Source organism: Antechinus flavipes, chromosome 6 (genome assembly GCF_016432865.1).
Source record: "Antechinus flavipes isolate AdamAnt ecotype Samford, QLD, Australia chromosome 6, AdamAnt_v2, whole genome shotgun sequence".
Classification (NCBI taxonomy): Eukaryota; Metazoa; Chordata; class Mammalia; order Dasyuromorphia; family Dasyuridae; genus Antechinus; species Antechinus flavipes.
In genome coordinates, this window is record NC_067403.1 from 101114425 (window position 1) to 101133459 (window position 19035).

At 37.6% G+C, this 19035-nt stretch overlaps 1 protein-coding gene across 1 annotated transcript in view; it reads right to left on the reverse strand.

The window, feature by feature from the left end:
• Nucleotides 1-19035, reverse strand: part of SH3RF1 (SH3 domain containing ring finger 1) — a 202018-nt gene that overhangs the window by 44350 nt on the left and 138633 nt on the right. The window contains exons 5-6 of the mRNA XM_051966162.1: nt 12527-12832; nt 1981-2091 (exon numbers count right to left, since the gene is read on the reverse strand). Coding sequence (XP_051822122.1) covers nt 1981-2091; nt 12527-12832 — 417 coding nt within the window. The remainder of the gene's footprint in view (nt 1-1980; nt 2092-12526; nt 12833-19035) is intronic.

Here is a 19035-nt window from a genome sequence, read left to right on the forward strand (position 1 = left end):
GCTGCCTTCAATAAAGCTATTGTAGGGCACAGTGCCATTCACTGTAAGCACTGCAAAGAATAAGATTCAGTATTTCCCAGGTGGGCAAAGCATTTGTGTGCCCCAGGCAAGGGTTGGAAAGTGAGTCATTTTCACATTGCTGTCCTCTGAGTTAGAATTTAGATTTAATGTGACTATGACTTGTCACAACTAGGGGGCTCATCTGTACAGTGAGCTGGAGAAGAGAATGGTAAATCACTCAAAATATTTGCCAAGAAAGCTCCAAACGGGGTCAGGAAGATTAGTCTCAACTAGTCTCAAGTCTGTTATTTATTGTCTAGTAGGAAAAATCAGACACATACCTGCTTATCTACAATAAACCACAAATGGATATGGATTTTTTTTTTTTCTGAGACCATCAGATTGTAAGCTCCATGAGGACAACTGAAATGGCTGAACAACCACCACCAAAAGTAGAATACAAGCTGTTTGAGGGAATAAATTGTTTTTATTTTCAATAAATTTTGCATTCTCAATACAGTATCAGGCATCTAATAGGTGCTAAATAAATGCTTGTTGCATTGTATTGCATGAGATTCTTTGGCATTAAAATGAGAGACAGCTTCATACAGTGCCCTTTGGCTCAAGTCTGGACTCAAGTCTCCAATCGGGGTATACTCCTTGTATGATCCTGAACAAATCTATTCCCTTCTTTAAGATGGATCTTTAAGATGTTAAAGCTGGGACCAGATGGCAACATGGAAATTCTGGCTTCAGACATTGACTGCCTCTAGAGCCTCATCTCTAAAATGGCGATAATAATAGCATCTACCTCCCAAGTTTTTGCAAAGATCAAATGAAATAAATAATTGTAAAGTATGTAGCACAGTGCCTGACAATAAATACTATGTAAACTTGGCTATTATAAATTTCAGGGAAAGTAATGGTCTGTACTAATAGATGGAGTTTTGGCTCCCTTTATCAATAAAGTCAGAGGTTTATTCCTTGTCCTATTATTATTATTATTATTATTATTATCATTATTATTATTATTGTTATTGTTATAACTATTATTTATATTAACACATAATCACATATAATATGAATATTATTTATTATTATATTAATCATTATAATATAATGACTGTTATTAATATAATTGTTCTATTCATCATCATCATCATGGTATAGAGATGACCCTTAGCTCTCTGAGGTCCATTTTCTATCTCCTTCTTTTAAAAAGTACTGCCAACTGCAATCCTGGTAACTTCCTAACTTACCAATGATTAATCTCAACTCTTATTGTCTAGTAAGAAAGATTAAACACATACTCTTCTACCTACCACAAACATAGAATGTGAATATATATGTATTTTTTTCTGAGACGGTAAGCTTCATGAGGGTAATTATGTTGTCTAAGTTATACTTCCCTCCCAATGTTTACCTATAAGAGATGCTTAAAAATTCACTCAATGCATTGATGGATGGATAAAGACAAGAAAGGGATTCATTCTAGCTGGGGACATCAAGAATGCTTTCTTGAATGAGAAAGCATAAAAGTTAGCCCTTGAAGGTCATGGTGAACGGATGCAGAAAGGTATTCAGAATAAAGCCTGCATAGGATGTGACATCTAAGGAAAAGTCCCTTTTCACTGGACTATAAGATGTGTTTAGTATCATGATATTATTATTGTATATCCTAGCATAGCATATATGTTGCTAGGTATAAGCTTGTTTAGTATTAAAAGGGCGGGTGGAAAATTGGCACATTTCATGAGGGACTTTTTGAGTTTATTTGCAAAACTGGCAGAAATAACACTCTAGATGACTAACACTGTAGATGAAAGATATGGCTGGTGAGACTTCCACCCAGAGGAACAAGCATCAATAATAACCTAGGGCTGCTGAGAGGCTGGGAGAACCAAACTGATGCCGACAGATGGGTTCGATAAACAGCTAAGGACAAACTCATCAAGAAGGAGAGGAATGTAGGATACTTACTGCAAGAGCAGCTTGGTAGGGAACATCTGATGGGAAGGTGAATGAAGGTCCCGTTGTGACTGGGCTGCTTGGAGGAGGGGTCACAATTAGCCCAGTAGTACTGATGTGAACCTGTCAAGAAAAGAAAAAAAAATCTCATATTAAAAGAGTTATTGTACATTAATATATTAAAAGTTGGTTAAACCAACTGTGAATTTAATAAATGATGAGTCTGTAAAGAAAAAGTAGCACAGTAACGGCGGAATGGGCTCTGAATTTGCAGTCAAATCCCAGGTAGACTACCTATTGACTTATGAAATATTGAGTCATATTACCTCTTTTGGTATCCTAGTTTCTTCATCTATAAAAAGCAAGAGTTAGGCTAAATCAGAACTTCTTAAACTGCAGTTTGCAATCCCATGTGGGATCATGTAAATTAATGTGGGGAGGGTCACAAAATTATGATTTATTATCAGTAAATGTTTGTTTTGCAGCTCTATTGGGGTTATGAGTGGAAAAAGTTTAAGAAGCCCTGGGCTAAATGGCCCCTGAAATCTCAGTATGTGATCCTGTACTGGGAATAAGCACTATCTCAGTGCAACCTCCAGAAAAAGTCAGTATGTATTTTCATTTTCTTTGTGCTGACCAGTAAAATGTAGGAGACACGGCTCCTGGTGTGCCAAATAAGCTAGGCCCTTGGCTTTCACAACAACAGGGATCTGACACCTTCATTCTTTTCAGACGATGCTCTTCACGGGATGAAGCTCTGATTCAATAACCCCAGAAACATCTCCATGTCCAATCATTTGCAAAAGAGCGCCCTTCAAACCTTGTCAAAGATTCAGCTTCCAGGGGCTATCACTAAGTAAAATCTGGGTTTAATTCACAAGGTCTTTTTAATTCACAATCACTTTCCTCACCCTCTCTGTGATTAAGAGGCAGTCACCTCAACATGTCTCCAGAGGGTCAAGTTATCAAGGCCTTAAGGAAACAGTGTCAAGTCAAATTAGCTGTTTTCAAATGTTCCTTGTCAGCGCCACTGATACAAGCAGAAATATTCACTCCAAGGTCCAATGCTTAGATACTCGATCAATCCCATTCAGATTGTAGATCACAACATGATATCTTGAATCTGGGGAAGGTGTTTAGTCCTTTTCTCCTTAAATAAAAAGGGCCCTTCTTCAGCCACCCTTATAGTTGGAATAAGGAATACAGTTTGTTTCTGAGAATTCAAACGGTGGTTCCCTCATAGCAAAATGACCTACTCTCCTCAATTCTGCTTCTCACAGAGGTAAAAAAACATTATCATCACTACTGCTATCAAATGAGATTGTATTTGATAAGCACTTAGTACGGTGCCTGACACATAGTAGACCCTTAATAAATGCTTATTCCTTTCTCCCTCTTACTATTTAACATAGTGCTAGAAATCCTAACAGTAGCCATTGGATAAGTAAAAGACACTGAGAGAATAAATATAGGCAAAGAGGAAATAAAACTATCACTTTTTGCAGATGATATGATGTTCTAAAATCCATGAACTTGCTTTAAAAAAAATTCTCTATCTAAATTGAAACTAATTGGTTACCTTTGTAATCCTATGCATTTTATTTTGTGCAATTAAAAATATTATTTTGAGAAAGGGTCAACAAGTTTCCAGACTGTCAAATGGGGTCCACTGCTAAAAAATGGTCAAAAACCCTTGATCTATCTAGAGAATAAACCCAAAGGAATCATCACAAAATTAACTATAATTAACAACAATTAACTAAAAAATAACTTTAGTAAAAATTACAGGATATACAATAAATCCCCATGAATCATTAGCATTTTTGTATATCACCAAGAATACCTAGCAGGAAGAGAGAGAAAAATTCCACTCAAAATAACTACAGAATATATAAAATATTTGGGAGACTTTCTACCAAGACACACATGCAAACAATACAGATGCATTTTTTAATTGTCTTTACACAAATGAAGACTGAACTCTCTCAGCTCACTTAACACCTCTTCTGGGAAGCCTTCTCTGATTCTTCTTGTCAGTACTTTCTCCTCTCTTAAAACACCTTTTATGTACTTATTTGTGTTTCCCTAAATGCAAACTCCTTTCAAAGGAGTATAGAGTTGAAGGAACCCCTCAGAAGTCATCCAGTTCAAACTTCTCATTGGGGAAACTCAAGAAAAATTGTTCAAGAAAATTGAGTAACTTGCTTAAAGATACATAGCTTGTAAACTTCAGTATTGAACTCTGGATCAAAGTTCCCAGACTCACCCTTGTGTCTTTGGGTCTCTACAACTTAGCAAAGTATCTTATGTTCAATGAACTCATCAAACTGAATTTGATGAATTTCTTCCAAGGGAGCAATGACTAGCTAAAAAGAGTGACAATCACATTCATAGGGAAATTCTACTAAAACATACTTTTCACAATCAAGGTAAATAATCTACAAGGAAAAAGAAAAAAAGACTATTGGATAAAAAAGTTTGTTCTGTAACTAAGTTCACAGTTATTTTTTTATTTTCCAATATTCTAGGCAATGCTATGAATTCAGGTATAATAGCCATAGTGGTAGCAACAACAGAAGTAGCATGAGGAGCAGCTCACATCAATGCAGAAATTTAAGCCATTAAAGCTTTGTGGGACATTCCTATATAGGATTTTAAAGCTGAAAAGTGTAGATTTACCATCAATGCAGAAAATCCCATCACTGCAAAGTGGACTTAATGATACTATCTAGACACTCTAAAGAACAGCTAAAATTAACTACTACAGTATTTTCTACTAAGGTACTTCTGAGGGAATGTAAGATTTCCAACTATTCCCACATTTTTTGGTACACACACACACGTACAATATGTGTACAGTTAGCTTTTCCTGGAAAGCACATTTTGTGAATTATTTCCCTTTCAAAGACTGAACACAATGGTTTTCTACTTGCTAACTGGAAACATTTTCACTCATTCATTCATTCACTCTTCCTTCCCTCATTCCTTCCATTTTTCTTTCCTTCCCATTAAAATTGCACTAAGACTTTTGGGACATCTAATATAGAGGAATAAAGCCATGTTTACTGTAGGGATAAATGAGAACAGGTGTTGACCAGGAAGGCCAAAATGCAGCGAATGCTGTTAATTGTAGGCCCTGGACCAGAGCCCAAACAGCTGTGCATCACTCTGGACCCTAGACTCTCCCCCAGGACCTATTAATAAACAACCAGGAATATACTGGCATCGGTTTTGTCATTTATTACCTGTTTGACCTTGAGCAAATCACTTCAATTATTCATTTGTAAAATTAGAATGTTGGAATAGATCAGTTCTTAATCTGGGATCCATGAATTTTCCCCCCAATCTTTGGATAATTGTATTTCACTATAACTGATTTTCCTTTATGATCCTATACACATCATTGATGAATTTAAAAGCATTATTCTGCAAAAGCACTATTCTGTAGGCTCCCCTTAACTGTCCAAAAGGAACTATGACACCCCCAAAATTAAGAACCTCTGGACTCTTAATAGTCATTATGTCCAAAACCTAATTATTGGAAAAGTGGTAGACCAATGATTTGGAAGGAAGGAAACAAGTATTTTATTAAAAGTACCTACTGTATGTTAGACACTGGGCTTTGCATATATTATCTCCTTTAATCTTGTATAAAGAGAAAGAATGTGGGCTGAAAATAATTAAAATTTTAAAATTATTGATATTTTTAGTTTTATAACACTTTCATCCAAATATATCCCCTAGTCAGAGAGACAGCTTTTGTTATAAATAAAAAAGATGAGGGATGGGGAGGAGATGTGGATCTATTCTGCAATACTAACCAACACATCAACCCAATTAATATTATTATTCTTGGGAAAGAAAGTGTTGACCTTCTACTCCGCCCTATTTCTTTTTCCTGGTGCAACAGATTAGAGTCATTAGCCCAGTTCAACATAAAAGGGTGACTGAAAGAGGAAGATGGAGGCCTCTGTGTTCCCTGAGGCCACTGAAAATATCCTCAATCCTAATAAGCCTAATATTAATGACTCCTCTGGCTGGCCGAGGTCAAGGTCAATCATTGGTATGGGAGCTTCATTTGCAGAGGAGATAAGCGAACAAGCGAAAAGCACTAATCATGTGTTTCAATGGAAATAGCGTGAGTCCTGGACTTATTTACTTTCAGAAAACACAGGTTTGCGTGTCAGTTCTGCTCTTTACTAGGGGTATGGCCTTCTACAGATCACACAATCTCTGCATCTATAAAATGGAAAAGGACATCTCACTGTTATGAGGATGTTTTACAAACTTTATTTTTAAATAAAGTATCATGTGTGATTTTAATTTTTTAATTTAATTTTAATTAATAAACAAATTTACAGTATCATGTAGGAGCTGCCACTTTGGGATTTTGACCTAAAAGGAATCTTCTTTATTAAAATACCTTTTTTTGGGTAAAATAGCATGAGGAGGGTGCAGTAATCTGTCAACATGAGGCACCTGGTAAGGCGCAGATCCAGGATTCAGATTCAGGTCTTTGGATTCCAAATTTTTGTGCTGTGTTGCTATGATTATCTGTTATCACAGATTTATCAAAGAATCATAAAATTATAGGCCCAGGAGGTGCTTTGGAAATTATTTAATGCAACCTCTGGTATAAACAACTTCTCCTGTTCTAGTGACTCACCTGGATGACACCTTTTATAAACAGATGTATTTATGTTTTTGGAATTTATCTTTCACTGAACGGTAGCCAAGCGCAACAGCCTCCAAGAATATGGAAGAAAACGAATCATTCATGCAAAAATTTTAAAATAAACACCAGAAGCAATTAATAAGACACTAGAACAAAGAAACAGAGAAATGTACACTTAATACACCTTCAATGGCGACCACTCAAGAAGCATGGTGTCATGGATGGAATTCTAGATTTGGGGTCAGGAAGACCAAGGTTAAATGTGTGACCATGGCCTTCTTGCCAGGTCTCATTGATAAAATAGGGATTTTACTATGTGCCCTTATACTTTCCTCACAAGGCTGTTGTAGGACTCGGATGAAATCATGTGTTTAAAGCAGTCAGCAGACTTTAAAAATGCTACATCAACATCAGTTGTCACTTATTTAGGAGGCCAGCAGAGCGGCTAAAAATGACGTCAATGGGATAAACAGCACACTCATGGGGAGTCTCTGGAGGCAATGTGATCATTTCCATTAAATCCAATGTAATTTCTTACTTGGCTCACAGATTTGGAATTATCTGGCCCAACCCAGCCTCATTTTACAGATAGGGGAGTTTACTCCCAGGGAGGGAATGTGATTGCATGCCTTCAAGGTCTCAAGACTCCATGTGGTCATGGAAGAAAAAAAAAAAATAGAGATAGCAGTTTATTCAACAATAGCCAAGCCAAGTCCTTCGCGGAAGCAGGAAAGTGATGGCCAATAGATCATGGTTTAGTATTTCAAGGATATGTGATTTTATTGCTACATATACTCCACTCCACTGATCCAGAATGCACCGTAGGACAGTTTGCTGTGGCCAAAATATCTGTCACCCTAACTTCTGCCTGGTGATAGCTTTTCTTACTTAATAAGTCTGGTTCTTAAATGATCAGCCCTTGAAGAAACCTTCTGATCTTGGCAGGGCCTTTCAGGATATATGATCCAGGAGATAGACCCTGAAAACCCAAGCTCTCTTTAATACCCTGATGAGGCATTAGAATAGGACCTTAAGAGAATAAAAATAAGTAAATAAAATATTCCACAATCATACTTTCTTTCATCTCAAAAGAAATTTATATGAATTAATATCTAATAATTAGTACTCTCATTTCTCATACTGTACGATGGGAAAAATATAAGAATGAAAATTGCTCATTCGTTATTATTTGGATTTTGGTTCATTTGATACCACAAATGTTCCTTTGACCAAGTCAGGAAGGGGAAGTTTCTCACCCTTGCCTATGTCCAAAGGGGCAGAGGTTGCTGTGATAAATTTCCAGTGTTTTAAGGAAAGACAATGCTAGATCTTTTCTAGGGTCAGATGGTGGTGGCCGTCTTTAACATGGTAATGAATTACTTTTGTATTTGAAGTGCCAGCCTGGGAAAGAGGTAGATGGCAATTCATGGTGGGGGGGAGGGGAGGAAGGCTGGGAACAGGATGGAAGGGACCTCTAGATTGGGCTAAGGGGGATATTGTGAAGAGAGAAAATCACGTGAGGTGATTTAGAATGGAATGTGACATACCTTCCACACAAAATTCTGACCTTTTCTACCTAGGTGACTGTGGTTCAGGCCCTTCTAGTGAGGGGCACCAGAAGAACTGAGCTCTAGGATCCTTTTTCTAGCTCAAATCCTGGGATTCTATGAATATCTCCATTGTGAGATGGATTCTATCAGTCATGAGCTGGAGGGAGAAAACTTACACATCTGCTCTTACCACTGTAGAAATAAGCCACAAAGTAATAACAGCTAATATTTAAACAGAAATTAATAACTGTTAAGGACTTAGCACAATGCCCGGCATACAGCAGGCATTTAAAAAATACTGACACAGATCTAGATGTCATCTCAAACCCCAGGGTAAAAATATAGCAACAGCACATGTATATAGCATTGGAGAGTTCAGAGCTTCCCTCACAATAATGCTATGAGGCCGGTGCTGTGACATTAGAAAGAATTATTTTCATTTCTACTTTACATGTAAGGAGATTGAAACTCATTTGTCCAAAGTCATTAGTTAATAAATAGCAAAACTAGGACTCAAACTCAAATCTCTCTCTCTGTATATGTATGTAAAACTAGACACACATATATACACAAATATATACATTTATATAAATATAATATGTGTGTATATATGTGCATATATACAACTATATAAATACATATATAACACATTATATACATCTGTCTTTTGTTTTTACATATCTTCATTTCTAAATATATTCCTCCCTGCTTCCCTACCCAACAAGCCATTCTTTAAAACAAAGATTAAAAAAGAAAGGGAGAGGAGTGTCAGGAAGACATTCAACAATACTAAACAACTCATTAATTGAATCAGAGAGTGTATGGAAAATTTATACCCAGAGTCCCCCACTTCTTCAAAGATAGGAGGGATGTTTTGTTTTGTTTTTCCATTCTCTTAATAAATTTATTTAATACTCATTGCTTTATGAATCATGGTGGGAAAGAAAAATCAGAGCAAAAGGAAAAAAAATAGAAAAAAGAAGTGAACATAGCATGTGTTGCTTTACATTCAGTCTCTCTAGATCTTTCTCTGGATGCAGATGCATTTTCTGTCTAAAGTCTATTGGGATTGCTTTAGATCACTGAACCACTGAGAAGGGCCAAGTCTTTCATAGTTGACTGTCACACATTCTTACTGTTATTGGGTACAATATATTCCTGGTTCTGCTTGTTTCACTCAGCATCAGTTCACATAAATCCTTCCAGGCTTTTCTATAATCATCATCATCATTTTTTATAGAACAATAACATTTCGTGACTTACATATACCACATTGCTCAGTTATTCCCCAAATGATGGGCATCTACTCATTTTTCCAGTTCTTTTCCAACACAAAAAGAGCTGCTACAGACATTTTTGCACAAGTGGAGCCTTTTCCCTCCTTTATGATTTCCTTGGGATACAGACCCAATAATGGCACGGTTGAGTCAAAGAACAGATGGGAGGGAAATTAATTTTCTCTTCTGTTCTCTGGGGTTGAGCTTATTTATTCTAATGTTAGACAGATAGGTTTTGTTTTGTTTTGTTTTTTTTTTTGCTGTAGTTTCTTTTTAAAATTCTCCCAAATCCAGACTTCTTTCTCTCCCCTATCATAATTCGGAATGGTAGTGAGCCCACCTGCCAAGTGGCAGCTGTTTCAACTGAGTAAGTACTGCCATGGGCTATCCAGCAGTGGCTCCGTGCTCAGTCCTGGGTCTCTGGCCTGAAAAACAGTCTTATTGAAGCAGTATCATGCCCAAGTCCCGGATCCATCACCTGAGGCTCGAGGCTACTCACTGGACACCAAACTAGGGTTGCCTCTTTCCATACAGAGAGATGGCAGCATTTCCAGCCTGCCAGGCTCGAAAGAGTGGGCAGGCCTGGGAAAAGCCCAGATTCCAGAGAAGGATCTTGTCCTTGAGGCTGCCCCCTAATGAAAGCAAAGGCAGCCGGGAGCGGCGGGAAGGGATGAATGGTTGGACCAAAGTGCAGAAGCAGCCTTGTTTCCCGACCTACTTGAAACAAAACAAAAATAACTCTCCGTTTGACAGGCTCTGCTTCCAGTGTGTCAGACAAGCTCACACCTGATCTCTGAGATCAATGGAGAAGCTGCAGAAGCTAAATTTATCCTCCCTGAGCTCACCTTCAATTATCCTTTTGTGCACAAACAACTCCTGCCCAGTTTTTCAATACAATGCCACGTTCTAGGTTCCTGCCTTTGATAACATTGGAGGGAAAAAAGACTTTTTCTGTCCTCCTTTCTTCTGTACAAACTGATAGGCTGTAATACAGAACTCGCTCTGTCTGCATCTTGGTTCTGCTGAAATATTTTCTTAACACTTACATTTCAAGATAATATATCATGTTATATTGGATTGCTTGCCATCTAGGGGAGGGGGTGGGAGAAGGAGAGAAAATCTGGAACACAAGAATATGCAAGGGAATGTTGAAAATTTATCAGTGCATATGTTTTGAAAATAAAAAGCTTTTAGTTTAAATAACAATAATAATAAAAAGAATGTATCATGCTAATTACCGATATGACTGAAACTATAATGCAAAATGGAAAAGCTAGCACAAATTACTACTGGATGATTTGTATCTTTTCTACCAAGCCATGTCCATCTTTTCCTTTAAAAAAAGAGTCCTAAACTCTAATTTCATAAGTCATGGCCAGATTAATGCCGTCTAGTTCTAATCGCCTTACAATATCATAGAACTTCTCAATATAGTTATAATGACTTGTGTATAAATTTGTAGGACATTTTAGTTATTTTGGATATACACTCTCCTGGAGTATGGTCACCAGGATGGTCTGTCTGCCAGCAAAGTACTAAAAATATAATAGGTGCTTCATAAACTTTGTTGAATGAATGAATACAAACATATATATTTCTTTTCATTATATATTTTATATCAGTTTTGTCCTGTTCCCTAAATTTTCAAGGCAATATCTCTTCCCTCTGTACAAAGATTTTTTTTAACTTCGTTTGTATCATGGATGGATCTCTTCAGAGTCTGGTGAAGCCTATAGATTCTTTTTCAGAAAAATGTATAAATAGAATATGCAAGATTATGCAGGAAACCAATTATATTGAAGTAAAGAATGTATTTTTCCTCAACCAGTTCCTTTAAAATCTATTCCAGAACCTCCAAGGGGGAACCTCAAGTAGGCATTCAATAAAACAAACTACACACAGGAAACTACACATAGCAGGGGCTTTATAAATGTTTTCTAAATTGAATGGATGACTTACAAATGCCTTACTGATTGGATGAAAATAAAGCCCTACTAAAAAATCCATCAAGAGGCAGTCATGAATAGAACTCGAACCTCAGAGTTAGGAAAACTTGGATTAAAATGACCTATGGATATGAAACTTAACTTCTCAGTGCCCCCCCAGGCACTTAAGTCTCTGAAACTCTAAGTTGTAAAGTTAGTGCTGATCAACATTGGTGAAGGAAGTTTTCCCACTGGGAGTTCCTTCCATCAATGAGATGACAGATATTCAGCAGTTACTGTGTGTCGCACAACAAGGCACAGAGCTACAAGAGCAAGAATGGAAATGAAAGCGCTTGTCAGAAAAGGAAGCATTTAAAAAGAAATGAATATTAACACGCATCACTGACATGATTGTATTTTCTCAGGCAGCAGGTGCTCATGACCTCCTTAGGTAGCAGTTAGCACGCTACCACACAGGAGAAGGACACTTATAGGATCATCAAGTCTTAGTCAACTGAGAGGTGGGGGGTCTCTTAAGCCTATGTAGGGGCTCCTCTAAAAGAACTCTTTCTTCCTCTTATTTTGCCTCCTCTGTAATACTTACTGAAAAGACTAAAAGAGGAAGGTGGGCTTAAATAAATACAGGCAATTGAAAGCTTTATAAAAAAGCATTTCAACCGCAGCATCCTAAGATTGGATAAAAGCAAACTTTTACTTGGCAATCTTTTTTTAAACCATCCTTATGGGGAAATTCGGCTCAACTGGTTGGGTTGGCAAGGTATTTCCGAACTGCTTGGGTGGTCTTGGGTAAAGACACTCAGGTTAGTTTCCTTCTAACCTCTGCTTTCCCACAGGCAAAATGGGACCAGTGAGAGAAAAGGGGGCAGAGGAAATAGGTAGCCAGTCTCAGATACAAAAGGATTTGGGTTCAAGCCCCATCTATAGTACTAAGATGATCATTTGCAATGAAGATACTTATTTATAATGTTGGGGTTCCTTACTGGGAGTTTGCTGTACCAGTGACATTTGAGTTCAGACCAAAAATAAACAATGGAGCCATAATCCCAACTATTGTGAGGGAGAGAACAGAACTGAGTGCTATAGTCTCTACATCCCCCTTGACGGATGTACCTGAGAAGGAGCACTGCAGGACAGTCCCGTGAGCTCACTGATCCGAGCTGCAGCCGTGGGATTACTGGAACTGATGAGCACTGGAGGGCTGATCTCCATGGAGTGGCGGTTCTGAGTGGCCTGGGAAGACTTGTTGGCCATGGTGAGGGAGGTGAAGGAGTGGCGCTTCTTGGTGTTCTTCTTGGTCTCACTGTGCTTTGGGGCTGCTTCGTTGGGGTGGGCTGTCCCCGAGGGACCTTCTCCAGAGTCCGGGCCTGCTCCTGACACTTTGTCTAGTTCTATCAGCTGCTTAGCTGCCGAGTTAAACTGCAAAAACATGGACAGATTCAAGTTTAGACAAACCTTACGGGTACGATGAAATTTTTATTCATTCATAACAAATTTCCTTATTGCACTTTTTTACAATTCCGGTGATTGTTTTCTTATGTGAAACTGCCATTTTTTTAGTGTAGAGCAGTGGTTCTCAAAGTGTGGTCCAGGGAATCCTGGGGGGTCTCTGAAATCCTTTCAGAGGGTCCATAAATTCAAAATTAGTTTTTATTTCTAATATGGTAAATATCTATAAATATAACTCACACTAATAAAAACTCTTTGGATAGATCCTCAATCATTTTTAATAGTATAAAGGTACTGAGAACAAAGTTTGAGAACCACTGATTTAGAGAGCTCCCAGGGAGGGACTCCTTCTACCAATACTAACTGCAATTGTTCTGTAACTTAGGGTCTTACACAATTCCCAGGGGGTATTTAAAGGTTAAGGGATTTGTCCACAATCATTCAGACAGTATATAACAATAATTATAAGCATTTACTTTGTGTTTATGTTATATGACAGAACACTGTGCTAAGTGCTTCACAAATATTATTTCATTTGAGTCTCAACAACCTGGGGAAGTAAGTGGCATTATTTCCCCTATTTTAAAAATGAGAAAATTAATCAGAGATTAAGTAACTTGTCTAAGGTCATACACAACTAGTAAGTGTCTGAGGCCAAATTTGAACTCAGATTTTCCTGACTATAGATCCAACGATCGCTCTATCCACTGGACTACCTAACTGCCCACTCAGATAGATACAACTACAAATATTTTCTCATTTAAATAATTTCCTATAATACTGAGTTTCATTGGACGTAAACACTGACACTTATTATGGTACAACAGATAATCAGTGGTCCTTTTGCCTCTATTTTTTAAACTATTTTTCATAGGAGCTGTGTTTTAGCTTAACACAAAGCTCTAGAAATGAGGCTTCAAAAACTAAATTGGAGACTGGGATTTTGGAGAATGAGCAAAAAGGCAGTACAATGTTCTTAATGAAAAATATCTTCCTTTATAATTAATTATTCTCCATGTATTCCAGAACAGGAAACCCAGAGATAAAATGACATGGAAAATAATAACAACAAAGCAACAGCAGCAGTAATAAATATTTATACAGTGCTTTTAAGATTTGAAAAGCTCTTAACAATGATGATCTCATTTGATCCTTGTAATAACCCTAGGGGATAGGTATTATTATTATCCCCTTTTTATAGATGAGGCAACTGAGGTAGACAGACATTAACTGACTTGCTCAGGATCATATAACTAGTAAGTATCTGAGCCTGTCCTTTTTTTAATATCTCTATTATCAGTTGTTTTGAATCATGTTCAATTTTCAAATATTACAGTGAAAAATCATGTTCAATTTTCAAAATATTACAGTGTCAAACATAAAGCCAGGGCTCACTGATGTGGACCTTCTACAGCATTCTCAAGCAAATAACAAGAGAACCAAGGATCCGAGGATCCAAAGGTTCAACTCTCCTTCCTTAACATATACTTTGAGTGTCTGAAACGGAATAGAAGCAGCAAAGTAAATAACAAGGGCTATTTTGTTGCAGGTGAGGTAGAGAAGGGAAAATATTCCTGAAATCCTCAAACATTACAACAACTTGTAATTATAGTTGAGCAGTTAGATAAAGCGGTAAGGACAAAAATCCAACATATAGCTGGTTTAATCTTATAAAAAGGCAAATAGCACCATCTGAAATAAAAGGTGCAAAAAAAATTCAAATATTCCTTTACACAACATGTTTTAATGTAAGATAAAAGAATTTTTCAAGATGAAAACTGACAAACCCTTATCACAGCATTATGTAGACCCTAATTAATAACTATTTCTAAGCATGATGATGGTGGGAATGATAAAGAATAATCACTGAATATCTCTCACCCACCCACAAACAGTAAGATACGAGTCTTCCTGATGTCTTGATGAAGATGTCTTGTTGGACAGAATCAAAAAGCTGTCAGTAAATACCATAAGGAAATGAACTTGGTCTGCCACAAATGTCTTTTCTCAAAGCTGTGCTAATTACTGTTCAGTACCCAGCTCTCTTCCAGGTAATTGCAAATTGATTAATGATTTGTTCTAGTATCTCCCCAGGTATTGAAATTCAGCTGACCAGGCAGGTCTATAATTAGCAGGGTCATGCTTTTTCAAAGATAAACAGTACATTTCCATTTTTCCAGGCTTCAAGACTTTCCTGAATTGTTCTCAGAACAGAATGAACAAACTCTGAAAGATAATGAAAAGCGGCTAGCTAAGCAACGGCACCTGCCAATGCTTTAATTACTTTCATTTGCAGGTCAATGGGACTGATTCCGGTAGGACAGATTTCAATTCCACTCAACAAGTGTTTGGGCTGCTGTGCCAGAGTACATGGCAAAGAGTACTGTGAAATCAAGTTGAAAAGGAAGGGATGAAATTGTTAAGGTGCAGAGTGAGAAGGGAGGAGAGCTTAAAAGTAAACTTTAGGGAGTGCTCAAGTTAAAGGGCAAAGAAGCTGAAAAATCAGAGAGGAGAGGAGTCATTAAAGAGACAGGAAAGAGATCAAGACAAGGCAAAAAAGGTAAAAGTAGTAATGGTCAGTACTGACAAATGTTCTGGAGAGATTCAGGAGGATGGGGATTGGGCAAAGCACTTTGGGAAGATCTTTTGATCTCTTTGATTGGTAAGAGATCAGATTCATTAACAGTGATACATATGGAATCCAGATTATGAGTGGTTGGCAAAATAGAGGCAAGGAGTATAGATATTTTCAGGGTTTGTGGTCAAATGGAACAAAGAGATGACATACTAGAATGATGAGGTGCAAGGATCATAGGAAAGCAATTTTTAGGCTTAGCTAGAATGGCTATAGAGAAATAGGAAAGGAACAGTATAGTGGAAGAAATTAGGAAGAAGAATGAGTATGGAGGATGATTAATGCAGCAAGATACTAGATCAAAAGTTCTTAACCTGGGATTAAGTATGAAGTTCATTTTGCATTTTGATAATCATAATTCGATATAATTGGTTTCATTTGTATTTCAATGTATTTTATTTTGTGCATTTGAAAACGTTATTCTGAGAAATCCATAAGGTTTTCTTATACAGTCAAAGGGTATATGATATGTATGATATGTATATGATACAAAAAAAGAAAGCGAAAAAAGGAAGGAAGGGAGAGAGGGGGGTAGAGGGGTAAAGAGAGAGAGAGGGAGAGAGAGAATGAGAGAAAATCTGCTTTCTTCTTTTCCTCCTTCTCCCTTTTGGAACAGCACAGTAATATTGGAAAATCCTGGATTTGGAGCCAGATGACCTGGTTCAATCCTGGCACAGCCACATCTGGTCTGTGTGATTTTTTTAGGCAAGTCAGTTCACATCTCTGGGGTTCATTTCTTCATCTGTCTGAGTGGGTTGGACTAGGTGATTTCTAAAGATGTCTTCCACATCTAACATTCTGTGATAATCTCCCTTTTACCTGACAGCCTTTTGAATATTTGAAGACAGCTATCATATTCCCTGTAAGCCTTCTCTTCTTCAGTCTAAACAGCCTCAGGGCTCCTCAAGCAGCCTTCAGATGATCTGGTTTCAAATACTCCAATCACCCAGGTTATCCTGGATGTGCTCCAGTTTTTTAGTGTCCCCTCTCATATCTATCTGGTTTTCACTTTTTTTCCTGGAACTTTCCCCTTCCTTTCCTTTAAATTTCAGTTAAAAACCTCATCAAGTTGGAGAAGAAACACTATATGCCTGGAATATATTCATATTGGAAATTCCCTCTGCTGATATCACAAGTCTAGACCAAAACAAAAGAACAAAAACGATGTGTGTATAGCCTTTTTATGAAAAGACCATCATCATTCATTAACCAACTCCCTCCCTTATAACCTCAGGGGAGAGAGGCTTGAATCCCAGCTCTGTCATTTACTACTTATCTGTGTCAAGTCGCTTCATTCTAGGGAACCTATTTTTACATTTATAAAATAAGGGGGATGGATTTAATCACCTAGGGAACCCATTTTTACATTCATAAAATAAAAGGGATGATAAATCACCTCTAAATCACCTTTAAAGCACTTGTAAAGTCTAAATCACTTCTAGTTCAAAATCAACAATTTTTCTATGATGATGATATTTAACTAGAGTTCTGAGTTTTACAAAGGACATACCTCACAGGTATATTAATTATTAATTAATAGGGATGTTTTACTGAGCTTTCCTTTAAACTTTTTTGGAAGAGGGTGGGAGGCTGCTTTTTATGAAGATGGGATTACTAATCTTTTTTTGTGTCATGGACCCCTCTGGCTGATAAAAACCCGTGAACCTCTTCTCCAAATGTTTTCAAATGCATAATGTAATACATGGATTACAAAGAAAATCGATGACATGGAAATAAAGATGTCATTTTCCCCATCCAAGTTCTAGGATCCCCTGAAATCTATCCATGGTTCCCAAAGTTAAGAACTCTTGCTCTTGGAGACTCGACACTAAAACATGGTTACTATTCCTCAGGGACATTCCTGAATAAACTGGGCTAACATTGAAAGCTGTTTCTGTTGATGAGACATTTAAGTTTAACAAAAACAAGAAAACAAGGTTATGAGAGCCCAAAGGAGTTTGGATTAACTCCATTTATAAATGTTTGAGTACAGTGGTGGATCCTTTAAGTGCTACTTCAGTAGTGGTGAGCTCCCTTATCACCTACCAAGTAGCTTAGTAGCGCAGAGTCTCCATGGATATAGTTGAGCTAAGTTTGATAGCGATGAAGAGCTGAGACAAAGCCAAAAGTCCCTATGCTGACGCCAAGAATGGACTTTACTTTTAGCACCTAGAATGGTGCATTGTATCCCAATGCCCCTCCCTCATTAAAAGCCCTTTGCAAAAGCCCTGACTCAGAATGAGTCACTGCTGATAATTCTAGGTTATCGAGAGCATAAACACACCTGTGAGTCTGAAAACAGACAAAAGAGTTCCTCTCTCCTAGAATTAATCAGTTAGCAAGGCCAGCTTCCATTGTGACAACTCATTTTTGGATGCTTTATGCTCTGTACAATAAGAATGATTATATTTGTATGTTTTGTGTGTTTGTGTTTGTGTACCTTGGTAATCTTAAATTAAACATTTCCAGAACTAAATGTCATGTTTGGTGTGGAATTTCTCTTAAAAAGACGAGTCAAATATTTATTGAATTGAACTGCATGAATTACAAGCAGATAGGATTTATTTTTTCTATGAAGCACACAGTATGTGCAAGGCTAACTCTACTAAGCACAGAGGAGCCAAGGATAGATACACTGTGGGCTCTTGGGTAAGTAGGATTCAAGACAGAATGTGGGAAAAGAGCAGGGCAGAAATGCGAAAGAGACTCAGAAATTTGAGAAGAGCAAGATCACTTTCACTGAACGGTTTCCAGGGAGAGCTTCCCCCCAAGGTAGTACCAGAGTGTGCCTTAAAGAAGGGAAGGAATAGCAGTAGATAAGAAAGGGAAGAGGAAGAAGAATCTGTTTCAGACATGGGCCACGGTAAAGGGATAGGTCTGAGAGGGAAGACTGCCAGAAAAGAATGGGGAATGGAGAGCAAGCTAGTTGGCTGAACCATACGATATTTCAAGATAGGAGATAGGTTGAAAAGAGATATGTTGGTATGAGATAAAGTTGGAAAGGAAAAAGGAAGATGCATTATTAAATACCTCCTAGGTGCCAGATACTGTGCTAAGCACTTTACAACAATTATCTTACTAAATACTCATGACAGCCCTACGAGGTAGTTCCTATTATTAAACCTATTTTACTTCTGGAGAAACTGAGGCAGGCAGCCCTATGAGGTAGGTGCGATTATTAAACCTATTCTACTATTAGAGAAACTGAGGCAGGCAGCCCTATGAGGTAGGTGCGATTATTAAACCTATTCTACTATTAGAGAAACTGAGGCAGGCAGCCCTATGAGGTAGGTGCGATTATTAAACCTATTCTACTATTAGAGAAACTGAGGCAGGCAGCCCTATGAGGTAGGTGCGATTATTAAACCTATTCTACTATTAGAGAAATTGAGGCAGGCAACCCTATGAGGAAGGTGTTATTATTAAACCTATTTTATTATTAGAGAAACTGAGGCAGGCAGCCCTATGAGGTAGGTGCGATTATTAAACCTATTCTATTATAGAAATTGAGGCAGGCAACTCTATGAGGAAGGTGCTA